The following is a 25,737-nucleotide window of genomic DNA, read 5'->3' on the forward strand; positions in this document are numbered from 1 at the left end:
GGCCACCCCGCGGACGCCTGCCACCCCGGACCTCCCTGGGCCACCCCACGGACACCTGCCACCCCGGACCTCCCTGGGCCACCCCGCGGATGCCTGCCATCCTGGGCCCGCCTGGGCCACCCCGCGGACGCCTGCCATCCTGGGCCTGCCTGGGCCACCCCACGGACGCCTGCCACCCTGGGCCCGCCTGGGCCACCCCGCGGATCCCTGCCACCCCGGACCCGCCTGGGCCACCCCGCGGACGCGTGCCACCCCAGACCTCCCTGGGCCACTCCACAGACGCCTGCCACCACGGGCCCGCCTGGGCCACCCCACGGATGCCTGCCACGCTAGAACCCCCAACAGACACCTGTCTGGTTTTCCGCACTGCCCTTCCCCCTCTGTGGCAGGGCCACCCAATGACCTGATCCATGTGACCGGATCACTTGTCTACAAGAAGCCCCATGGCTCCCATATCACACAGACCAAGACAAGTCCATCCTCTTGCCTCAGGAGCCCCTTCAGATCGAGAACCCAAACCGCACTCGCGCCCCCGCCTGTGTGTCCACCTACTGCAGCCGTGTGGGCGGCCTGCTCACCCGCAAATATCCCCAGTACGGCCCAGAGCCATGCGCCCCTCTGCTGGGCTCTGAGTCACTTTAGTTTCTGCTCTCTGTCCAGGTTTCCACATTTTTCTGTAAACAGCACGTGTTGCAGGAGGTGAGCACGCCGTCTTGCACGAGAACCACGGCAGATGGGCTCTGCTTCTGCACGTGGCTGCACAAGGTCTAGGGGCCGCCTGTGGAAGCCGCCACGGCCACACTTAACACGGGAACGATGAACCAACCGACGGAGGGAGGCCACAGCGGGGAGAAGGAGCACCGTGCACTCCACGGACCCTCCACGCTCGGCAGCGTGCGGTCCTGTATGACTAACGGCCGGGAGCACAGGGAGGTGCCACAGGGACAAGGCCACATGTCCCACACGTCCCTGCCCCATTCCCGGACCTGAAGGGGGGAAAGTGCCCCCAACACAGGCGAGTGCAGAGAAGGCGGGGCCCCCACGTTTCTCCCCAGGGGCACCCGCAAGGCTAGGCTGGTCGGTCCAAGGAGTGGAATCGTCCACATGGCCCCCGACTGAGGCCGGTGCCTCCAGGAGGACAAGGAGGCGCCACGGTCTACACGTCTACACGGCAGAGCCGGGAAGCTCAGCCCCAAGCCGGGGCAGGACTGAGGGCGGCCCGGGCGCTTCCTCTCCTCCCAGGAAGCAGAGGGCCGGGTTTCCACATCTTCACGCCACACGTTCGTATCTAAGAACACTCAGTTCTTGGACATTTCTGTCCTGCGGGCAGGATGGACTCCCCGAAGACGAGTCAGAAAACCCCGTGGAAAGCCCAGAGCCTGACCCCCAGTGAAGGGACGGTGCGCACGCGCTCCCACAACGCTTTAAATGAACACTCGCCGTTGAAGGGATGCTTCCACACAGGAGAAACCCCGGGCCTCTGGCGTCCTTGAGAGCGCTGCGCCCGGCTGGCTCTGCGTGGACAGGCTGCGGGAGGGCCGTCAGGCTCCCTCCGTCCACACAGCACCAGGGCGGGCTCAGCAGCCGCCTCACGAACGCCCGAGCACCAGGAGCCTCCTTCCCAACAGCCGGAACCCTGCATCCCAGGCACACGGCCTCATGGATTCGCGGCTAGCCTGCTGGGTCACAGGGGCCCGACCCGCCCGGCCTGGGGCTCAGGGCAGCGCACGGTCCAGCTGTGCATCAGGGGACCCGAAGCGGTGGCTGTGGGGCAGCCCAGGCCTGGCCCACCGAGTGCTCCCTCAGACACGGGGATGTGGGAATGGCTCCCGGGAAGGCCCCACAGCCGTGCGGCCCAGCACTCAGGGGAGGGGGCCCCGGGACTGACTTGTTCCGTTCAGGTCGACCATCAGGCCGTGCTGCACGTGCTCCTGAATGAGCTGCAAGGTCCGCTCAAATATCTCCCCGGCGCGCGCCTGCTCCACGGTGTAGGGGTCCCTCGGGTACCGGAACAAGGCCAGCAGGTCGTTGGGAGATCGGGGCCGGCTATCAGGGGTTGAGGAGCACACAGGGAAGAACAGAACCAACTTTTGAGGACAAGAATCACTCACATCCAAAACTGTAATTATTACCACTAAATAGTTCTGGAGCTACTTTTCTAGAGACACGATGTATCGTACCTCACTCGTCCCAAGCGGAAGGCATCGAACACAAACAAAAACAAAGACACTAAAAACAAATAATTAAGTCAATAGAGGAAACACAATCTGTTTCAGTTACAATGCAGAATAAAACACTTCGGAATTACCAACGTGAACAAATACGCTACAGCCCGAGAGATTTTGTTCTTGCCAAATCACTCATTAACAAGCCCATGGAACGAGCTCAGATTTTCTAAAAATGCCTCGTTTGTGAATCCTGGTTCCGCTTCTACTCAGAAAGGACGTGTCTTTTGTTGTCCAAACCCCACAAAACTCGATGCCAACGTTGAGTATGATTTTTAAATTAAAGGTTATCCCTTGGACGGAACAGGTCACAGCTCTGTTCTACCCCAGAGGCTGAGCGAGCAGAGGTCTACACCCGCCCCCGCCCCCTCGGTACCTGTCAAACAGGTGCGTGCGGGTCGAGTTGATGGCTCTGTCCACGGTCGCAATCGCTTCAACAATCGATGTGGCCACAAACGGGTCCCCATTTCGACTGACATCAGGAACTGGGAAAACAGGAAGTCGTCCGTTACGTTACTGCGTTACTCATGCGTCTGGCTGCTTGCTCCTTCCCCGCCAGATGCCGCGCGCCAGAGCGCCCGGGCGTGGCTGCCAGTCAGCGGATGGTGCCCACTGTGCCAGGCCCCGTCCGCCGTCGGCAGGCCCGTCAGACCTGCGGCGTGGCATCACCAGTTCTGATGCTGGCGGCCACCGTCCTCACCTCCCCCTCCACACTCACCGTCCCTTACGGCCAACGTCACCATTGAGGAGAGCAGCCAGCTCACAGACGCCCTGCTCAGAACTTTCCAGTGGCTTCCAACATACGCGGAATAGAAACCAAACCATGGCGTGGCCAACAAGGCCCCAGACCTGCCTGGCCTCCCCGATTCCTCCACTGGCCTCCGGCTTTCGGCTCGTCCCGACCTCAGGCTTCACGCTGGCCATGCCACGCGGCTCTACGTCTCAGAGTTTGCTTGCTCGGGGGGCCTCTCCGACGGCCTCCCCCAGCCCCGACTCTCAGGGTCGGATCACTCTTCCAGCCTGCTTCTCGTCCCCGTCCGCCACCAGCATCTCTGCACTGAGCCGGAAGGTGCCGCCTGACTCACCTCTCGGCCCCCGACAGCGCCTGACGCCCAGCCCTGCACAGAGCCGGGGCGGCCACCTTCACGCTCCGCAGACCCAGCCACTCACCGCTGTCGGCGGGCCCCTCCACACGTCTGAAACGTGCCCAGCAGCCTTTCCCCCGGCACAACCCCCACCTTGGTGTGTCTCAAACGGGGCCACATGTGCTAATTTTTGGAACCTAATACTTTTATGCCAAGTGGCAGACAAACAGATCGGATAATTTTACACAATTTTATGACTCCAATATTTCATTATTACGCATGACTTGGATTTGTTGTTCTCCAAGCAATGATCACAAAAATAATTTGAAAGCATTAACCTATCTTTAGAAGAAATAAAAGAAATTCACCAAAACGTTAATAGAGACTATTTCTTGGAGGTGGGATTGTGGGTGGGAGATTATTTTTAAATCTCATATATATGACTAATTCACATCAAAGTAACATTATTTTTAGGTATCAAAAATTGTCATTCAAAGGAAAAGTTACAGAATTCATCAATTGAGTTCTACATCCATTTCACACACCATACGTAATGGGAAAATAACATTTTCCCTAAAACAAAAAACCAAAACCAGGCTCCTAGTTATTCCCTTATGGTTCCCATCTGGCAAGTGCCTACCGCCTTCAGGCTCTGGGGGGTGCTGGGCGCACAGACCGAGCAGACCCCGCCCCATCTGGGGCTCTCACAAGCCCCTGGGAAAGGCAGGCGGGTGAGCCGTGGTGGGGAAGGCAGAAGCACAGACCCAAGTGTGGACCCTCAGGACGGGCCGCCCAGAAGGCACAGGGAAGGTAGAGGGGACGTGCCTGGGACGCGGGTGGGGGTCAGCCTGACACTACAACACGTGGGAAGCATCAGCGACAGGTCACGGGACCGGCCCTTTCAGGAAGATGGCTGTGTGCTCGCTTCGGCAGCACAAATGCTAAAATCAGGAAGATGGCTGTGCAGACAGAACAGGCGAAGGAGGCAGGTGAGGGGCAGACGCAGACGCCGGACCAGCGTGGTTGTCAGGGTGCAGGGCAGGGAGCTGCCCCTGATTAAGGACACTCATCCCGGGAAGACGGGGGCCCCATCCGGAGCAAGCGAGCACAGCAGAGGGGCACTGGCCTGCTCAAACACGCGCCTGCCAACTGGGGACCGTCAATTACACACTGTCGAATGTGGGTGGGCTTGGAGGACGGCCATGCCAACCACTAAACCGTGCTCACGGAGAGCCTTGATCACAGGGCACGTGACCACACTGGCCTGAGTCCCAGGGTGGCAGCAAGAGTGTGGTGCCGGGACCCTGGCGTGTCCCCCGCCAACCGGGACGCGCTGCCTTCCGAGGATCAGACGGTGGGTCTGCAAGTGCCCCGGGCCGGGCGCCCCCTCCCGCCTGTGAGCCCACGCCGGGGAATGTCCACACGGGCCACAGGGACTCACCGCTCACGCTGAGCACCATGCTGACGGAGGCCTGCCCGATGGTGTTCCGGGCCACGCACTCATAGCGGCCTGCGTCCGCCGTCCCGACATCGTGGATGGTCAGGAACCCCTCGGGGCTAATGTGAAATTTCCCACTTTCCGTCACCTGAACCCCATCCTGGAGCAAAGCAGAACGGGAATGATACTAGGAACGAGACCCAGAAGCAGAAGTTGTTTGACCTGGGGGTGGAGGGACCACTCTCAGCACCTCACAGATGGACATGGCCTAGAGGACATGCTCAGATCTATCTAAAACTGGAGAGAAGAGGAGATTTAGTCCAACTTACTGAGAGGAACTTTTCTTAGACTCTTGTGAAAGATCCAGAGAAGATTAAGACAGAGACCGAGTCCCTTGGATTCTCCAGGATCAGGGGCTGGGGGCAAACAATCCCCCGTGGGATGCGCACGAAAGTGGGGAAGGCAGAGAGTGCGGGCACCCAGTGACGGAGAAGGGCCCTGGGCAAGGTCTTCTGGGCGACAGGACACCTGAGCCACCCCTGAGAAGGGCAGGCGACGGGCCCGGCGGAAGAAGGACAAGAACAAGCCCACCAGGACAGCGAGACGGCCACGCGTGGTCCCGGCAGAGGGCAGGTGAGATCTGGGCAGTGGGGGGACGCGGGAGAGGGCCAGGGTGTCCCCCGGAACTCAAACCTCCCTGTGGGGGCCCCCTGCCCGTGGCCACCCTGTCCTCCAGGGACACAAGTCCTGTCAAAACCCTCGTTCATAATGGCTAAACACCGGGATGGGATTTTCTACTGGGCTTCACAAAAGCAACCCAGGAAAATGGAACAACAACAAAAAACCTCTCCATTGACGATGGGGCCATGGATCTAACCGGAGGGTTTTTGTTGCTTTGTCACTAAGAAGAACGTGAAAAAGAGAATGCGGGTTTGTTTGCTTCTGGTTTTGTTAGTAGGGATCCCTCAGCATCGTTTAACTCCGGCCGTGGTGGGGATGCTTTCTCTGCTCCAGACGGTGCGGAGAAGCCACGAGCTGGCGGGCACCTGCCACACCCATGCCCCGCCCCCCACGGGTGGTACCTTGTTCCAGGTGATGACGGGCTCGGGCTCCCCCTGGGAGCTGCAGGGGAGCTGCACGTTGGTGCCCACCTCCACCGTCATGTCGCTTGGAATGCTGGCAAACACCGGCGTGACTGCAAAGCAAGGGACAATGAGCTGACCGAGGAGGAGAACCCGGGACACTCGTCATTCGTACCAAAACGCTTCCTAAGAGCACAGACCCCTCGTCCTCAGCCAGGGCAGGCCCAGGGCACTCTCGGCCAGCACTGGGCCCTCCCTCTGCCTCCCAGCTCAGTCTGCACAGAGCAAAGGGGCCGGAGGGAAGGCGAGATGGTCTGCCGGCTGCCCGCCCTCCACCTGAGGGGCCGGGTCTCAAGAGCGGACCGCAAGCCCTCACCTCACCAGCTCCTGTCCTGAGCTGTGAGTGCTGGCTGCCGAAGGCCCGCCTTTCCCGAAAGCAGGTCTGCAGAAAGCAGTCGGTCCCCCAGGAGGGGCCGGCGCCGCGTACCTCTGGGCTGCACGGTCAGGTGGGCCACGGCCCTCTGGGAGCCGATGATGTTGACGGCCTGGCACTCATACTGGCCCTGATCGTGCAGAGCCACAGCCGAGATCCGGAGCGTTCCCGACGAGAGCACCAGGTGCCGCCTGTCCACGGACAGCTGGCTCCCTGAAAGGCATGGACACACAGTGGGCCACTAGGACTCAGGAAGGCCGGGTGCAGCAGAACTTTCTCGGAGCAAAGGGAACAGTGGGACGGACTGGTCTCTGCCCGAGTCAGGGGCAGCAGGGCTCGGCACCTCCCGAGCGACATTCCACACCAGCTGGGAGCCGCCACGTCGGGGACAAACAGAGCCGCCCTGCCTCTTAGAAACTCCCCAGAAGCAGGAGGAGCAGACAAGAGAGATGCAGGAGCCGGGACACCGGGGGCCGTTGGGGAGGGACTGCTGGGGAGGGGCTGGGGGGCTGAAGTTACGCAAAAGCACAGAACACCCCGTTGAGGTGCCAGCACACGGCCCCTCCCGCCAGGGGACACGGAAGTCCAGGTGCTGGGTGCTCACGCACCTGCCTACCCAGGGTGCTCGCTCCTCAGGGGAGGAAGGCGGCGAGCGGCCCTCTGGTTCAAGGCAGAGCCCCTGGGCAGGTCCTCAAGGTCAATTCCAGGACAGAGCCCTGGGGCCACCTCCCCTCCCCTGAACCTTCCCAGCCAGGCTGCCGGCGCCCTCGGGGACGTCTGTCTTCATCATCACCTGGCCAGGAGCTCACCAGCTAGAGCAGAATGGGGGGGCGGGGGTCACCCCCTAAGAATCAATGTGATCAGCCGTGTGACCTCGGATGGAGACGGCGTGACAGCCCCAGAGAATGAAGTGACACTTTTAGCTTCAAACAAATGCTATGGCAGTTTCCAGAAAGTTCTATCCTACCTGCTATGAAACTTCATCAAGATGTTAATTAAGTGTACATTAAAGGCAAGACAGCCACCATCTGGGAGGCGAGGGAGACAGAAGGCAGAAGGCCACCCGCATCCTCGGGAAGGACAGCCCTCTCTGCGTGTCCTGCACCGTAGCCGTGGGCCAGGCCTGCAGCCAGAACACGCAGACGCGGACCGTCCCCACCCCTGCTCACGGGGGCTGCGGCCTGGGCACAGGGCAGGCAGACGCGCCCCCGCGTGTGGAGCGCATCCCAGCAAGTGCCGGGCCAGCTCTCACCTCCTTTCGTCCACGCGATGACCGGCTGTGGGTAGCCCTTGGCCTCGCACTGGAAGTCGACTGTCTGACCCTCGATCACAGCTCTGTCTGCAGGCGTCACGGTGAACTGGGGAAGAGCTTCCGGAAGGAAAAACATCGGAAACAACACTTCAAAGACCGTTCTGGGCACAGATGCTGCAAGCTAGCGTCAGCGTCGGCAGCCCTGCAGGTGCTAGGGCACCGAGAACCCGCGTGGCAGGGGGAGCGTCTGCGAGCAGGGCACGACGGCAGAAAGGGCGTCAAACAGCGGTGTTTCCCGGCCCCCTGCCGGGCCTGTGCCGACACGCCGCGGGCTGACCGCACGGACGGTGTGGATGGAGGGGAGGTGTCCGGCTTCCGCCCGCGGCGGTCAGGAGACCCGAAGGTCCCTCTGGCGTCGGACCTCAGGGAGCACCCGGAGTGGGTAAGCGTCACGTTACAGCTGTGTGGGGACAGGGCTGCTTCATTACCATGGGGCCGAGTCCCAGCCCCAAATCCAGACCGGTCCCATCTGCACAGAAGGAACGACCAGACGCCAGGGCCGCGTGCTCACCTGCGCAAAGGGGCCTGTAGGAGGCACTCACAACAGACTGCGCGTGAGGCCGCTTCCCTGCAGGCGGGAGGGGCCGGCAAAGACAGAGGAGCAGGGGACGCTGATTTCTCCGAAGCTCGCGCTGTGTGGTCTAGAGCTTCCACACAAATGCCCCACTTTGCAATTTATTTCTAAACTAAGAAGCTCACCATGGAGTCGCCTGGGGCATCTGGAAATACCCAGCTGAGGTCTCAACACCACAGGTCCTCTCAGCCACAGATAACAGCCAGAAATAAAGCCCCGAAATACAAGCCTCCTGAAGCCTCCGTTCAGAAAACAAACCTACCACCAATCAGGACGGGAGATGCGGGGAGCGTGCTGGAAACAGAAAGCAACCTGCCGGCGCAGGGTGGGGACGGCGGGCGGGGCGGGGTCTGTGCGGGGAGGGCTGCCGGGCGAGGGTCTGCGCGCGTGCACGGACGGGCGCCCTGACCCACCCTGGACGATGATCAGGGCCGCGGCGTGGATGCTGTCCACGCTGTTGGATGCAAAGCAGGTGTACTCCCCACTGTCGTCCTGCAGGACGTTCCGTATGTAGAGGCCGCCAGACGGGGTGATGCTCACGCGAGGGTCCTCGGGCAGGGGCGTGCGGTCCCCTCGGGTCCAGGTGATCCGTGGCGGAGGGTGGCCCGTGGCGCTGCACTCCAGGGTGACACTCTCCCCGACCAGCACCTCCGTGTTCTGTGGCTGGATTACAAAAGCGGGTCGAGCTGTCACAACGAAACACAAGTTCTGCGTTAATTCCCTCCAGGTCAGCAACGGCATTTTGCTTGGGTTGTTCTATCTTCGTTCCGTCCGCGGCCCTTAAAGTAAGGAAAGCAAACACGACTGAATCAGAACCCGCTCTCGTCTTCTTTCCCGTGTCAGAAATCGTGCCAGCAGCGAGGGTGAGCGTGGCCCGGGGCTCGGGGCGGGCGGCCAGCGCCTCACAGATGGCCCCTGCCTCCCTCAGTGCGGCCTGAGCCCCAGGGAGAACCCCCACTTCTGCTGATTCTAAGTACATCGGGTCAGTCTGGTCAGACCTGGCTAGAGGTTCTTCCTGGCATAAAACACTGCTTTTAAACTATATTTAGAACATATAAAAATAAGCAATTTCCCTCCCCAAACCAAAAACATAAATTAAAACTACACTAAGATAGTACTTTTCAGCTCTGAATCCAGAAGAAAAATCCACACCCTTAGTAATGCAAGTTTTGTGAGGGAGTCTGCAGAACAGAACTCACTAGCAGGTGGTGTCCACGGCTGCCGTCCCCACTGCGGGCCGGCTCAGACGCGCACGTCGGGACCGCCGCGGTCCATGCACCCTTTCACCCAGAAGTTACTCTGCTAGGAGCTTACAAACATGGAAAGCAATGTATGTACTCAAAAAGGGAGGTTTTTAAAACATTCCTGTGATGCATATTCAGGCCAACACCCTTCTCCCCAATTCTAGAATCCAGAAATGCTCCTAAAACAAAATACTTTTTCATCACTTATTTCTAAAACTGGATCTATCTGGCATGAGGCGTTTACAGTCTTCACTTATCCCACGTGCTGGGACTATTCACACAGTTTGCCGTGGACGCTGACGACAGGGTGGGACCCGGGACCCCGCGGCAGCACCAGGCGGCTCAGAAGACCATGCACCAGGTGGCCTGCTGAAATTTCCCAGATTTCTGATTTCCAAACGATAGTAGGCCCAAGAGGTTTTGGGTAAAGGGACATGGACCTGAAATAGCAAAAGACCTGGGGGGGGAAACCTTCAGGTATTCCTGCTAAAGAACCAGTTAAAATAGATCACGTTCCCACCAGGTAACGACTCCCACGCGGCCCTGAAAAGGAAAGTGTAAGAGAAGTCATGTACTAAAGACCAGTGAGGCAGGGATGAAGAAGGAGGCACTGGCCGGAATTTGGGAGAGTGGGGATGGAGGTAGGAATTCAGTGGGTGAGGCAAGAAGCAGGAAACACATTTCTGCGTCTTTCACGTTGGTTAACGTTGAAGCTCCGCTGCCCACGTATCTAAGGAAGAGCAGAGGATAGGAAATGCAGAAATGATCCTAATAGTAGCGTTTCCGGAGCATGGCAAGCTAGAGCGTGAAGCTGTTGGCAGGGACAAGAACCCCAACGTGAAAGCCCACCGGGAGGACACGTGCTCAAGCCGACACATGAGAAGTGGCATCACGACAGGCCAAGGCGAGGCCCAACACGACGCCACCCAGGAAGCTCCGAGTCCGGCTGACCCACGAGCTGCCCCTCGGTGACAGACAGCCAAAATCAGTGGAGGGAGAAGTGAATCTCATTCCAGGCTCTGTCAACCGAAAGCTGGTCCTCGCGTGGGGATGCGGCCCGACCCCCACGCCACTGGGCGGAAAGGACATGGCGCCACGGAACAGCAGAGACGCAGAAAGAAACAACGGGATTCGGAAGTGGGAAAGACATCACGGCCAGGCGCTAATGAGGGTTTCACATACTGGGAAAACAGAACTCAGCCCATCCTGGACACGGCGGAAGGGGGTAACTGACTCTGATAGCCTAAGGACGCGGTAGGCCAACCACCAGCACAAAGGACGCCGTGTGACTTCCAAACTGGAAGCGGGAAATGGAAGAAGGACGGCAATTATGCCAAAGAAGGCTCGGAACTCAGAAAAGACTGGACAACAGTCTCAAGTAAGATGCAGAACGTGCAAATCTAAACATACTGCTCATGGCAGCAAATACAAATGGACTCCTTCGAGAAAATGTCAGTCCGTGTCCTTTTTTTTTTTAAGGCAGAGCAAAGGTTGCGGGTGACCTAGGACCACGCCTGCAAGGCTGTGGCTGAGGGTGCTTGGTTGTAGACCGCTGCACCCAAGTCCCACGACATCCCACCCGCGTCCCTACCCTGGTCCTGCCCACGTCCCGCCCACATCCTGCCCGCATCCCTACCCGGCTGGGCGTGGGGAGCAAGGGCCGTTCTGGGGGAGGCTCGTATGCCATCTTCTGCACGTACCTGGAGACCCAAAGTACCTGAGGGTGACCTCCTGTGTCTTCACCTGCCCGGCCACATTTTTGGCCATGCACTGGTAAATCCCCTGGTCCGTCTCCTGTGTGTTTTGGATCATCAAGGTCCCGTCGTCCAGCAAGTTGAGGCGGGAATCTGTCTTCATGCTCAGCTCATTACTACAAAGACAGAAGTCTGGTACTCAGGTTCTTGAAGCATGAGAACACACCAGAGCCACACAGGAAGAGCCCCTGAGCACCTGGCACCTGGGGCAGGGCCCCTGGCCTGTCCAGGAAACTGTCCTACCACACAGACTCCGGCTTAGTCAGTACTTCTAGAAAAAGTGCTGACCCACCACATCTCTAATTCATCAACTTATTTTATTATTTACATGTTCAATCTATAAGATGTTAAAGTTTTAAAGTAGGCCTCTTGCCAAAGGGGAAAAAGGAACATAGTGGGGAAAATTCAAAGGAAACATTTTCCTTGGTTTCTGGCAAATTCATTCAAGATAATGGGGCAGGCCCACAGGTGAGGCAGGCTCCCAGGTGAGACTGACCAGCAGGTGAGGCAGGTCAGCAGGTGAGCCAGGCCCCCAGGTGAGCCAGGCCCCCAGTGAGGCAGACCCCCAGGTGAGATTGACCAGCAGGTGAGGCAGGCTCCCAGGTGAGACTGACCAGCAGGTGAGGCAGGTCAGCAGGTGAGGCAGACCCCCAGGTGAAGTAAGGTCAGCAGGTGAGCCAGGCCCATAGAGAGGCTGACAAGTGGAGGGAGAGCCCGGCACCAGACTCCAGGCCCAGGGCTTCTGGGCTTTCACTCTGCTATGTTTGGCTCTGACATTTTAACTTCTGCTATCAATGTGTTTATTTATGGAAGCAGGTGTAAAGGGCTCAGCCGAATCGATGCTTTTCTGTCTTTTAAATACATACTTATTCCTCCTATGTTAACTCCGGATTTTAAATCTCAACAAGTCCAGAGTCATCCAAGGTAACAGGTCATCTGAAGGCTGGGCCAGCATCTGTCCGTGCCTGCGCAGCGCTGGGCCCAAGTCATGGCGACAAACCCAGGCAGGAAGGTGTCTTCCCCTCCTGCACCTGACGGCTCCCGATGCCAAGCTCCCTGTTCCACTCGTCCTCCCTGGGAACGCTGCTGGACTCACCAGCCCAGCGCTGGGTGGGACAATGGCTGGGGGGGGGCATCCTCCTCGCCCGGTCATGACCAAACACGGCCCGCGAGCTCAGAGTGTAAGTGCTGAGAGCCGAGATCCACCGACAAGCGAGTGTCTGTCCGTGAGAACGGGCACAGGAGCCACGACAAGGTGCTTTCGGGTTAACAGTTTCTTTCTGAGGAGTCAGTTCTCACCGTACGCCCAAAAGTGTCCTCGTTAACACAGGGCCCTTGGGGGGCTGACCCCTGGAGCACCCTCCTCCTACACCTCTGCCCCCACACACCCAAAATGCTTGTGGATCAACGGGGAGACTCGTGTTTCCTGAGGCAAATCAGATGCACAAGGAGCTAAGTACGTAAGTGTTGGCTTGATGGGCGTCCCTGAAGACGCTGTCCCCAGCAGGTAGGACCCCTCCTTAGCCAGGAGGTCTGGTCCCAGTGTTCCAGCTGCGGAGCCCCAGTGCCCAGGCCCGCCAGTTTCCAGCCACAGAACGTGGGCAGGTCAAGAACTAAGATGCCCCCCCCACTCCTCACCCCTGGCAGGGGGAGCAAAGTGCCCCCCCTTTACAGCAGAAAAGATGCAGAAAATTCTCCTTTAGACCTTTCCCTCCACAGCAGAGGACAAAAGTGTAAAGGGGCGTCTGTAGGTGTCGGGTGGGGCCGCGCACAGCGGAGCCCTCAGGGCATCTGGGGGACAGGGAGCACCCCTGGCCAGCACCCGACTTACTTGTTTCGCAGCCAGATGATCTCGGGCTTGGGGTTGCCTTCTGCTCTGCACGTGAAGAACACGGTGTTCCCTGAGGTGACGTCTGCATCCTGGGGCTCCGATGTGATCCGGGGCCTTTCTGTGCCAAGAAGGAAATGGAGATCTTCTGGGTCTTAAATGGTCCCATAAAAGTAAACAAGACCCCAAACCAAATCCCTCACGTTCAAAAGAAAATCCCAAACATATATCCCAAGCACAAATGCTCCCACAAGGACAGACAGGCTTCTCCGCACAGACAGGCTGAGTCCTTACCCAGCGTTTTCTGACCCTCAGATCCACCTCTACGAGCCTGGGTGGAGACACGCACCCAACAAGGCCCAGTGGTTGCTCACCCTTCAAGAGGGTGAGGGACCTGTGTGCAGGGCACACTCCGTGAAAAGCCGCTCTTGAGTAAATAGAAAATGATGCTTTTTAGCTACAGCAACGCTGAGAGCAGAAAGCTCCACCATGCAGGGCAGGGCAGCAGAGCCCTTGTCCTTCGTCCCCTGGGGGTGCGTCCCCCTCCCACGGCCCCGGGCCAGACAAGCTGCCTCCTCCAGTCTGCGGACCTGTGGGTGCTGCACATTCTCCTTCTCCACGACCACAGTGCCGGGGAGGCAGACAGAACACCTGCGGCGCCCGAGCCTGGTCACGATGGGTAAAGTCAGAGCCGGCTGGTGAGTGGGAGCCCGGGTGGCTTGTGCCGCAGGGGAGGGAGCGGACACCAGACGAGGACACCCCGGGCTGGACCGGGGGAATCTGCCGTGTGGGGCAGGTTTAGACTCAGGGGTGGCCGAGTGCGCAGCCCCAGCCTCTGTCCCAGGAACCAGTCCTGTCCCCGAAGTCCCACCGCCCAGTATCCCTGCTCCTGCATAGCGTGGCCCCCGACAGCCGGAAACCCGCCGTGCCCGGCAGCAGGATGGGCTCATGCAGGACAGGGCCCCCGACAGCGCACCCCGAGGCAGCTGCGTGCACAACGAAGCACACACGTCTACGGCTGATGAAGGCATCCAGATGCGGACAGGAGAGCCGTGTCCCGGGCGGGAGACTGCTGAAAGCTACGGACTTCTAGCTTCCAGGACACAGACCTTTAAGACTTAAAAACGACGATGCTTTAGAGAAACTAATTTTAGCACCCCCAGAAAGTGCTGCAATGAAAATAATAAGCGAAGGAGTCCTTGGGCACTCTAAGCAAGATTCTGCCCTGCCGTCGGATTTTGCTCCTTTTTCTCGCGACCGGTTTCTCGGTGCAGCCCGTGTGCACGGCCCAGCGGGCAGAGGCTCTGGGCGGCATGGACCGAGCCCAGAGGCAGACCGCTGCCAGCCCCACGGGCCCCGCCCCGCGAGCACCCGGGAGTCGGGCCCAGCAGCTGCAGCCATGGGGGGAGCGGGAGACGCAGTGCGTTCCAGGAACTGGAGGCGAAAGCCGAGGAACCCAACAGTTGCTTACAGATGCTCGTACAGACGGCTCTGCCAAGGAGCGCCCTGTCGGGTCCCACCAAGACGCGATCTGGGGACACCGACACGGAAGGCAGGCCGTGCCCATTCCGCGCCCTCCGGACGCCTCCCTCCGTCCTGCTCACTCACCACAGTCCAGCTCTTCGGGGGTGATGGTGGCCACCGAGCGCCCCTGGATGCGTCGAGGATATTCACAGGTGGCCGCCGCCTGCGCATTCCCCGACTGGGCGTAGGTCTTCAGCAGATCCGCCAGCCACAGGATTTCACAGTCACAGTGAAGCGCGTTGGAGTCCAGCCGCCTGACGGGAGGAAGACAGGAAGACGTGGGGTCGAGCACATGGGCCCGGGCCCACGCACCCCTGGCCCCACATCACCGTTCTCAGAGCGGCGGCTGACGGCCTTATCCGAAGGAATCCTGAACAGCGAGGAAGGCTGTCTCAGTTCACTGTATCCTGCGCGGAAACTACACTTCCTCGCCTGATTTTCCACTTCCTGACATCAAGCCCCTCTCACACCCTCGGGGACGGGACGGGGACGGATGGATGGCCAGCCGCAGAGCAGCCCCGCGGCCACGGGGCAAAGCACAGGAAGCACCAGAAGGCGTCCGGTAACTGTCTCCGCTGGCACTCACATACCTTTATTCTAGTAAAGTTAAGTACTCGGTATAAGGAGAAGTATTTTGAGGCCTGGAGAATTTGGAGGCCAGCGTACTTAACGTCTAGCTGTGGGAACGCTCAGTGCAGGGAACAGGGTAGAGTCCTTCTCCAAGGATCTTAATCCCACCACTAAAATAGGCAAAATGGGATTAAAAATTAATCTGAAGAATTTAAACCTGACTTTAACAATGTCTTGCTCGCCTATGAAACGGCCGGTCTGCTGGCTCAGTCCCCGAGTCACCGGGGCTCCGAGCTGCACCAGCTCCAAGGGTTCAGGGCCTCCTGCCCCTTCCTGAGAGGGACCCACGCTCCACAGCCCAGCACGGGACCGGTGGACGGCCGCGGGGACACGGGGCTGCGCTGAACACATACTCACAGTCTTTTCATGGATTCCAAGTGATCGAATGTTCCTGGAACCAAATGTGTGATTCGGTTGTTATGTAAAAATCTGTCGAAAGAGACAATACAGCAAACCAAATTTTTAAAAATGCTTCTTATATGTGTAGAAAACAGTGTCAACAGTCAAATAAATCAGCTTTTAAAAATTACTCAGTGATTCCATTATTTCCTACAAATGAATCTGAGAATGTTATTTAGCCCAGAAAAGAAGTAGGGTGTTTTTTCTACTTTATCACCATTCCCAAAGAGACAATTGCCAGTCCCGCCTCTGAATTGTGAGACAAGGAGCAGGGACTTTGCACGGCCAGTTCTCGGAGGCTTGAACAGCCTCCTGTCTCCTGCAGAACCTGGACGGGGCGACGGCCCAGGACCGCGGGCGGACACGGGCGGGTGGGAGGAAATGCAACTTACAGCCTTTCTAGCTTCGGCAAATGTCGGAATGACTCTGGATCCAGAGTTTCTATCTGATTAAAGTGCAGATATCTAGACAAGTGTAAAAAAAGAGGGAAAGAGAGAAAAGAAAGAGCTTTTAACAGTTTTATTTTTGCAGATCTAGATTTCCTGCTCAAAAAAATGTTTCCTAAGTCCTTTCAAATTCATATGTCAATAACTCTCTAGATTTCCTACATTGTGTGGAAAACAAGTGAAATCAACAAATACTAAGATTAAATACAATTAAAAACGGCACAGACCGTACGACTGACCGGTTGTCGGTGACTCTGACCGAGGCCCCTCCATGCCCGGGACCTGACCACGTGGCCGTGACCTCCGTGCAGTACGTGGGCCTTTGCAGGAAAAAAGTCCATGTAACCTTCCCTACAGCACATAGGTAAGTAGACGAATACCTTCATTCAGTCTTCTAACCTCTATGTGAATTTAGGGGGGGATGAACTTACACTTCAATTTCAGACTGAGCATAGGATTAGCCACAGAAATGATGAAGAGTAAGATCCTGTGTTTCCTCAAACGTGCTCAATTATACGAATATACAGCGTTCACACTTCTTTTGCTATGTTTCCTTACTTTCCATATATTCATACATTTTTGGTACAATTAATTTCTCCTCATTTTCCTGAATATTGCTTTTCTCACTGTGAAAATCAGTGTTTTTCCCCTTAGGTGAAACAATGGACACAGACTTGGATGTGGCCTTGTGATGGGGATGCTTCTGCAGCGAACCCCCCACCCACACGAGGAGAAGAGAGGTCTCCGCCCTCCACGGCTCGCTCACGTGGGGCCCGGCAGAGAGACAGGGACAGACGCGAGCGATTACAGGTTTCATCACGAACCCAAACACCAGACAGCGTTCTCGAAACGCGCCCTGGACCCCTTAGAGACCTTCACTAACATTGAAGTTACTGGAACTTCAAGGTCACCCAAGTTCAGTTGCCCTTCCTAGCCCGTCCCTGTCTCCCTGGCCCAGCTCCCCGGGAGGGCGCTGCGGTGACCCTGAGTCGGGAGGTCGCAGACGCAGCTGCAGAGCCCAGAGCTCAGGTCAGACCCACACTTGCCTCCCGTGCCTCCCGAAGACAGGTCCCTGCCCGTCGACCTCCACTCCAGGGTGGGAAGCCTGGGAGCAGGGTGCACGGGAGCCCAAACGGGGGAAAATCCGCACTGAGCGGCCGTCACGGGAGAAGCCTGAAGGAGACCCTCGTTAGCAGGCAGGCTGGGCCCTGGGGAGGCGTCCGGGGAGGAGGGAGGGCCCGTTGGTCCTGATTCACTGAGGCGTGTTCCTGTTGCCCACAGACACAGGGCTGGGCCCGCGAGCTCAGGCCAAGAAAGTTCCCACAGCTCCAGGCAGCCTGGGTGCCACCACCCTCCCACGGCCCCAAGGCGGCCATGGGTCCCAACGCCAATCTACGCTCTCTGACTCTGGTCACATGTTCACCACACAGGACGAGGAGGGCCTCCCGGAGCCCAGGCTCCACCTGCTCCCAGCAGCTTCGGGCTGGCAGCCTCCGGAGGGTGTGGAGGGGCTCCTGGCGTGGGGAGGGGGAGCCCGGGCAGCAGCCACCCCCCGGGCCACGGCACCATGCACACCCGCCAGGAACAGCCTCATCTCCTCACACAGCACCCTCCCTGCGGGCGGGGACCTGGTCCTAAGTGTCTCTGCGTCCCGTCAGACACCCGCCGACCTTCACGGAAGGAGAGCCACGTCTCAATGGCCCAGACCCTAACTACCTAACCCGGGGTTTTGAAGGCATCCTGACCCAGGACGCTTGGTCACACACCCTGCTCCAGGCTCCTGGTGCAATGGAGCCTCACTCCTCCCTAGACTCTGCCTCTTTTCTCCGCAAAGATAAACCGACTCCCGCCTCATCAGGGTAAGCACCACCTGGTTCTAATTTTTTCAGCACGTTTAAATCAGACACGGTTTTCTGGGTGTTGGCTATGACTATCTTACTGCCCCCACCCCAGGAGAAGCGTGTCAGATGCAAGAACTCCATCCTTCGTGGACTCTCCATCCACCTGGATGTTTTCCAGACACTCCCATGTGTTTCTGCAACCCTCTGAACTCTGGTCCTCTCCAAAGCGGAGATCATACAAACCTGACGTACAACTGCTTCCCAGTCCTACCGCATGCCGCGCACAGTGAGCTCAGCAAAGCAGGTCCCACTGGAATAAAGACCCACCTAGACCCACGAGCATCATTTGTGCTTCCGAAGCGCCTGATTTCGGGGGAGCCCCCGCCCCAGCTCTGCCGTTGCGCTTCCGGAGACGCTTCTGTGCCCGGCCAGGAAATACGCAGACAGATGTCAGGACGCGTCACAGCCCACGGCCCTGTCCAGCCCCGTGACTGTAACCAGATGGCCATCTGAAACTCCTCGGAACCACTTCAGCCCAAACAAACCAGAAAAACTCCCCTTATCAGGAATTCTACTCAAAAATGAACACGCTGACTTCATATGCCACCAAAGAAACAACATCCAACATACACTAACTAGAAACACACGAAGAAAGTTCATTTTCTCCAGAATAACGACAAAAAGCAGAAAGTTAGCTGGATGTGTGGGGAGTCACAAACAGGAAACAGGGTACAATGAAAACAACCTGCTCGTCCCGCACTGCCCCGGATGCCCCTCCCCGAAGACCTCTCCTCGTTCGCAAGTCTGTCTCTGCTTTACATCGGGAGCACCGTGGAGGTGGGGGCCACTCGGTCTCACTGTTCTTTGGGTCACGGAGGCTCGGCACGGGCTGCCGTCAGCAGAAACCAGTGCCGTCCATTCCGGGGTGGAGGGGGGTCGGACAGAACCGCTCTTTCCTTTGGCATGCACACACTCCCTACGTCCCCGTTAGTACAAACATGCATCGTGCAAACAGCAAACTTAGTTCATCTTCCTACAAGAGGCAGAGGGCGGGTGACATCCAAGACAGCCGAGGACGGAGAGGGACACTTACAGTTGTTCTAGAGAGGCAAGTCCCTTAAATGCTTGCCTGTCAATTGACTGGATCTCATTCTTGTACAGATAGCTGAAACAAGAAACGGGGAGCATTAGCACACAGACGAGAGGCCGCAACTTCAGAAGGAAAGAAGAATTACGTTGACACATGGAGGGAGTTTTCAAATTAATGACTGTATTAGGATACAAACAAAACATTTACTCGGTGGTGTGGCTCCCTTCGCGGAGGTTCCCGGCCCTTCCTCAAAGGAAAGTCTCCAAACGGGAGGTTCTCCAACCACCGCCTTGTCTTCCCCAAAGTCACAGGCTCTGGAGTGTGGCTTGTGACTTGCTGACCATGCACATGCTCCAAAGCTCGAAGAAAACAGAACCACCTCCCCACACACGTGATGTGCACTGACTGGAAGATTCCACAACCTGCGTGTTTTAAGATACCCAGGAGCAGCTGGGGGGCAGACGATACGAAGCCTAAATGTGTTCTCACCCACCAGAATCCTTCTTGCAAAACAGAAGCAACAAGGGCAGGTCGGAAGAATCACAGAGTTGGCCTGCTGCCTGTTTTTCTATGGTCTGTAAACTGAGAACGGTTTTATGGTTTTCACTGGCTGAAAATTTCAAAAGACTAATAGTTCATGACATGGGAAAACTATATGAAATCTAAACTTCAGAGTCCTAACAAACACGTCTCTGCGGCAGCAGATCTCGTGAACCCCGCCGACATCGTGGCGCGTCAGACGTGATTTGTGTCAGGTGCAGAGACGTGAGCCCTTGGCGCTTCTCCCCAGCCGATGACCTCAAGCTCCACGCCGTCCCCACCGTGACGTCAGCAGGCACTTCTCTGCACCCCGACACCGGCCGGCGGGGCTTCTGCCTGCTTGCTTCCGCAAATACACCTGCTCTGTCTTAATGCCGTGCCCCTGCACGCTGCGTTCCCAGGACAGTGTGCACCACCGCACTCTAGCTCACGGTATTCGGGGCAGGCTTGTTTCACAGGACCCGCTACACCGTCTCTAACTGCCACCATCCCGCTAAGGGGCTGTCACTTCTCCCTCTGCACAAATCAGCTGCGGTGACCCCGCGGAGAGCTGCAAGCCGTGGCACGAGCAGGCGGCGCTCACCCGCCGGTCCAGAGCCCGGTGCCCACAACAGAGGCCTGACGCAGCAGGCACTTCGCCAGGCCGCGTGGGTGTGAATCCTCCAACTGCACCCACTAGCTGTGTGCTCTTGAAGATGGTATTAGGCTCTCTGTGCCTCAGTCTCTTCCTCTGTAAAGTGGAGAGAGCAGCCCCTCAGGATCACCGAAATTTAGCATTTCGAAAGCTGAAAGAATACGGCCTGGCCACTGGCAACTGCAGTTCTGGAGGGAGCTCCTGCTCCCCCATTATTACAAACAGGGTTTCTGGGCTCATTTCTCTAACACAACAGGGCAACGGCCTGCTGGTACGTCGTCACTTGGCATACACTTTAAAGACAACGGGAGTGCGAGACAACTGAGCCCTGCTGATACGGAAGAACGTGTGTTTCGAGGACATGGGAGCACCCTCTGTCTTCGTAAGAATAAAGGGCACTGACATCTTCCGATAATGGGTTCTAAAGAGTACTCGAATCCACCACAGAGTCCACTTTGAACAGGAGGCCCTCCCCGGACTTAATCGCATCCTTTGGAAATACCAGTTAAGGGGAAGGTTTACACCTTCCCACAAGTAACTAGGGTTCCAGCAGATAACCAGGACTCAACTTCTAAGAGCATGGACTAAATATAGAGGCAGAAATAATCAGTAAACTTCATGAGAGCTCTCAAATGTTTCAATTGCACATCAGTGCCCTCTCCTGCCAAGGACGGGGATCAAATGGGGAAGTGGGACCCCTTCTCACCCCTGCTCCTGGGGCCCCTCCTCACCAGGGCCCTTACCCCCTGTCCTGCTGACCACTGCCCACCCCCTCCCCAGTGATGACCAGGTGCCCTCCACCAGTGGGCATCGTGGAAATGGGGGGGGAGGGCGAGGCTGGGGCGCAGGTGCCTCGATGGGGAGCCAGCCAGCAGGCGAGGCTTATTAAGTATGACTTTAAAAAAATCATTTGAAGTGAAAAACAAGGTATCCCAAACTATTTCACACTAAATATGTTTGCAGGTTAAATAGTAAGTTGCTCTTAATTAATTCAAACCAAAAGCAAAATACAAAATAAAAAACAAAGTGACCCACACACAAACTACAGATGCTGGTTATCTCCTAACTGAACCTGCTTTCTAAGAAACCACAACCTTTCTTCTGGAACTTGTATAGAACTTAAAATTTAAAAACAAATCAAATAAATAAAAACTCAAGAATAAATAGAAGGCCTTTTCCTCATTTTTAAAATGAGCAACAAGACTTAATAATTTTATACGTTATTCTATTCTATTCTATTGTAAAAATTAACAAAGTATGCCAAAAGTGATGGAAAAATATTTATACCTAACAGTTTCGATTACTTTCACTGAGGAATATATATTTCTATAAACACAGTAGAGTGATCACTTAGTTAAGAACCAATGACATCTAAAATCATAGAGGTTTCAAAACACACATCTAACAATGTGACTTTATTTTAAAAATCAACATGACTTACAGACATTCAGGTTCACTTATGACATAAATTTCCCAAAAAAGTCACTGATCTAAATCCCTCATTAAAATGGTTCTCTTTGAAAGGTCATCGAAGTCTTAAAAGAATAATGTGCTCAAAGCACAAGACACATACTTTTATCTATAACCAGGAATGTAACTGGAATGTCTGCCTTACGGCTTCCAGTCCTAAAACAAGTGCTTGCAGAGGAATTAAGCCGGCCCTTGCCCGCGAGGTCATCTTTTAACCTGCAAAACTCATGTTTTTAAATGCTCTTAATTAACTAAAATCAGTTTTAAAAAGCAAACTACAATTTTACTACCTGAAAATAAGAAGAGGTGAAATCACTCAGAGGAAGACTGGGAAATTAGCAGACGAGCGAAATTCTCACACTTCGCCCCCAGCGGGAGAGGCCTCTGGAAACCGTGCTTCCATCTCCTGGCACGTCCACCCGGTGCGCACACCAGAGAGCGGCCGCCAGTCACCTGCTCCCGCACCACCTTCCAGGGCTGTGGCTTTAATCTCATTCCACCTACTTTACTTACGGCTGAAGACACACACACTAAGCATCACGCAGCGCAGTTTTAACTCGTTTTAAAAATCCCAGCCAAAAATTCAGTCCCCTTCTGAAAATGGACCCTAAGAGACGGATGTACTTATATTAATTTGCAAGCTGCAAAAAATTCAGCTCAATGATTAAACAGTCGATATACAAACAACACAAACTTTGGGGGAAAAGGACTGATCGTTCACTTACAGATATTTTAAGTTCTCCAGGTCTTCGAATGCTCCGCTAGGTATGCTCTTGATCTGGTTATTGTTGAGAAGCCTGCGAGAGAAAGTCTGAGTATGAATTACAACCAGCACCCCTCTGAACCCATTGTGGGAACACATTCCTACCGGTTGGAAAAGGTCCTAAGACGATTCGGGTACAGAGCTCAGCCCCGACACCGGCCGAGCGCTACATTCACACGGGAGCGTTTCAGCGCTCACCCTGTGATGACGCGTGTCCTCAGGGCACAGGCGTCCCTGTCACCGCACCAATCCCCTCCGTGTGCACACCGACCGAATTCCCTCTCCGACGCAGAGGCGTAGCTATCTGTCCTCCTGTCTGTCGGACTGTCCACCTCAGCGGAGGGGAAGGCCAGTGCAGGTGGTTCTCACCAGGGTCGGACCGCCCCCAGGCTCCCAGGGCCCTGCCTATCCCCCTGTGCCCACAGCCGCCCTCCGGAGCAGAAGAACCAGAGACACCAGCCTCCTGACAAGCTCAGCACACTCGACCGCAGCCCAGGTCAGCCGCAGAACCTCTCAGCGCCAGTCAGGCCCATTCCCTCCGTCTGTCCGTCCTTGAGGACTAAGCATGGGTGCACAACGGGATGGCACCCCAATCCTCCTGGGTCCAGCTACCCAGGAGAAGCCCAGGCCCGTCCTCCTTCCGATGGGGCGTGTGAACTAGTTAGCACAAGTGAACGGATCTGGCCCAGCTGGGGACTGAGTTACTACTCACAGGAAGAGAAGGGGATCACGTGGCCATTGGTCTGGGTCAAGCCACTTATGAGGGACCCACACAGGTCCACGGATGTCAGACAAAACAGGACGGCAGCCAAGCACAGGATCCACAGGCCTGGCATCTTAACGCGCATATTCTGTTCTAGGGTCCCAAGTCCACTCTCCTCATTCATGCCCCTGACCACGGATAATCAGGGCTGACCACAGCTGAAAGGTGTGATGATTTCCGTACTTGTTTCCTACTGGGTCCCAATAGAATGTTTGGACTTACAACGTATTCAAGTTTCTCAGCTTCCTGAATGCCCCAGGCTGGATCTCTCTGATTCTGTTAAAGCGAAGATCCCTGGGGAAAAAAAAACAAAACAAGAAATGCATTTATATAGAGAAATACGCAGTCATCACTGGTCCTGTGTCATCTCAGTTCCAGCACGACGATAAGACATTTAAGGAATTAACCTCACAGCTCATTCGTGGGACCAATTATTCAGTGAGGCTAACTGCATAATGATAAATGAGTATTTATCTGCATGACAGGGCAGCCATATCACATTACAGAAGTTTGTTTAAACAACACCTATGGGGAGATAAAAACTTACTCTAACCCTACACCCATCTTCTGCCAAACCTAAGGTCGTCAAGCCTTCCCCAGACACAGGATCGACCCACACATACTCCGCGGAGTCGCCCCGGCACCCACTCCAACAACTTCTCGAGCTGGAATTCGGCGGTTCATCTGCGAACTGCCCACAGTGTCCTCTCAGGGATGAGTTCAGACCCAGCGTCCATGAACTGGAAAGATCCACGCGTGCAGCGTGGATCCTAACTCAGTACTTCCAGGCAGCTTAAATAGTTAAATGTGTGCTGGGAGAACAGTTCCTGATGTTTCAGGAACAGAGGGACGACCTGAGCAGCCCAGGAGAGAGCAGAGCGCGAGGCCACGTCCACAGAGGCTGCCGGCGCTGTGGGGGAAGGGCAGGGCAGCTGGTGGGGCGGCCCCTCCGCGGGACAGGCGCAGACTCGGCCCCGGGGCCATGAGCTCGGGGGCAGAAGGCATGCAGATGTCCATTTCTACCCTCTGAATTAAAACCCATCAATTAGATTAAAGTAAAAAATATAAGATACATAAATTCAATTAAAACCTGTAATTTATAGTTATAATTGTAATGTTTATGAAAGTCACAGAAAAATAAATGAAAGGCCACTTTCTTTACCACAGAGTCTTAGAAAAATTAAGATGCCTTGCTCACAGGCCCAAGCCCTGTAACAGTGCAGCAGGATTATCGTGGGATCAACGGGGAGACCCCCATTCACATGAAACCCGACTCCAGTGCCTCAGAATGGACCTGATTTGGAAAGTCTTTGCAGAGATCAGCCAGTCAAAACAAGATCAACACAGTATGAGGACGGCCCTACTCCAGTATGAGTGGTGTCCTTAAAGAAGGGGGAAATTTGGAGACAGGCACACGGGGAGAGGGCCGCATGAGGACTCCTGCGGTTCCACCACAAGCCAGCAAAGGCTGGGGGCTGTGGGAGACGGGGCGATTCTTGCCCAGCACCCCGGAAGGACCCAGGCCTGATCTCGGGCCTTCTGCCTCCAGAGCCGCAAGCCTCTGTGCTTCTGCGGGAGCTCCGTGTGCGGGGCTCGGCGCAGGCGTCCCAGGAAACCCACACAGGCTCCTGGAGCAACACTTGGTCTAAATCAGGAACGACGCTTCTCTCCTGACATGTTCATGAACTTTTTAGGAATCTGATTATTTTGAGCCAATTTAAGAGTCATAAATGATGTACAGAATTGGTTCTAGTCTATGGTGCGATAAAAGGCTTTTCAGAAAGTATTTAAGTCGCTAAAATGAATTGTGTTGACTTAGGAGTGAGCACATGAAACATGGAACATTAGGGCATCTGCGTCCTGGCTCTGAGTCAGGTTTCAGGGTAGCGGAGTCCCCAGGCATCGGTCTCCACCTGCCCTGGGCAGCCGACCTGGCCCTCACCCCGGGGGCTCTCCCTGGTTCCTGAGAGCCACCAGCATGCTCTTCCGGGAACGCACCTCCCCGGCACTGACGTGTGGCTTTTAAGGAGAAATTGATCTACATGCACACTAAGGACATTAAAGGTGCGTCCACTGGGGAGGTGCTGAAGCCAGGTCCCCAAGGGGAGGGCAGGTGCGTCCAGAGGCCCCGTCGTCCCCCGTGTGGAATGTGGGGTCGTGGTTAATGAGCAAAGACTGGCTAGCTGGGCTTTAGTGTAAACACAGGTGGTGGGGAAGCTGTCTCCTCGCATGTAACAAACACAAGCTTTCCCAGGACTTGGACAGACGCCCCGGGGCCAACGTGGAGAAGGCACGCCCTGGAACGTGAAGGGCCATGCGCTACATGCAGCAGAACCAGTCGGGACATCGTCCAACCAAGACGCCAGGCCTCAAGTCCTCAGGAAGGACGGTGGCGTGGGCTCACGCAGCTTCTGACGCCTCTGACACAGAGGGGAGCAACACGGAAACCTCGTGGAGTCTGGAACGCAAGCCGCTGAGGGACAGAGGACTTGGCCACCTCCTGACGCGCCAAGGCCAGCCCACGGGTGTAAGGCCCATGCCAGGAGCCCCGGGGGACACCTGCAGAGAGGCTGCCGCGCACCCCGCAGCCACCGCGCACAGGCTCAGAGCGCCTGAGCGGGCCGGGCCTCACAGAGACCTGGGGTCCAGGGAGACCCACGCC

At 56.3% G+C, this 25,737-nt stretch overlaps 1 protein-coding gene across 3 annotated transcripts in view; it reads right to left on the reverse strand.

Moving 5' to 3' along the window:
* LOC118007280 (peroxidasin homolog) overlaps positions 1 to 25,737 on the reverse strand; it is a 74,558-nt gene that overhangs the window by 17,167 nt on the left and 31,654 nt on the right. For 2 of the 3 annotated variants that reach the window (XM_035000273.1, XM_035000275.1), the window contains exons 2-16: positions 23,298 to 23,369; positions 22,275 to 22,346; positions 18,909 to 18,980; positions 15,921 to 15,992; positions 15,487 to 15,558; positions 14,584 to 14,753; positions 12,979 to 13,096; positions 11,094 to 11,263; positions 8,563 to 8,835; positions 7,516 to 7,632; positions 6,318 to 6,476; positions 5,831 to 5,943; positions 4,752 to 4,908; positions 2,602 to 2,710; positions 1,889 to 2,046 (exon numbers count right to left, since the gene is read on the reverse strand). In XM_035000273.1, the coding sequence (XP_034856164.1) occupies positions 1,889 to 2,046; positions 2,602 to 2,710; positions 4,752 to 4,908; positions 5,831 to 5,943; positions 6,318 to 6,476; positions 7,516 to 7,632; positions 8,563 to 8,835; positions 11,094 to 11,263; positions 12,979 to 13,096; positions 14,584 to 14,753; positions 15,487 to 15,558; positions 15,921 to 15,992; positions 18,909 to 18,980; positions 22,275 to 22,346; positions 23,298 to 23,369 (1,904 nt within the window). The remainder of the gene's footprint in view (positions 1 to 1,888; positions 2,047 to 2,601; positions 2,711 to 4,751; positions 4,909 to 5,830; positions 5,944 to 6,317; positions 6,477 to 7,515; positions 7,633 to 8,562; positions 8,836 to 11,093; positions 11,264 to 12,978; positions 13,097 to 14,583; positions 14,754 to 15,486; positions 15,559 to 15,920; positions 15,993 to 18,908; positions 18,981 to 22,274; positions 22,347 to 23,297; positions 23,370 to 25,737) is intronic. The other variant, XM_035000274.1, reaches the window with a different exon arrangement.

This window comes from Mirounga leonina, unplaced genomic scaffold (assembly GCF_011800145.1).
Source record: "Mirounga leonina isolate KUSES-001 unplaced genomic scaffold, KU_Mleo_1.0 Mir_117, whole genome shotgun sequence".
Lineage (NCBI taxonomy): Eukaryota > Metazoa > Chordata > Mammalia > Carnivora > Phocidae > Mirounga > Mirounga leonina.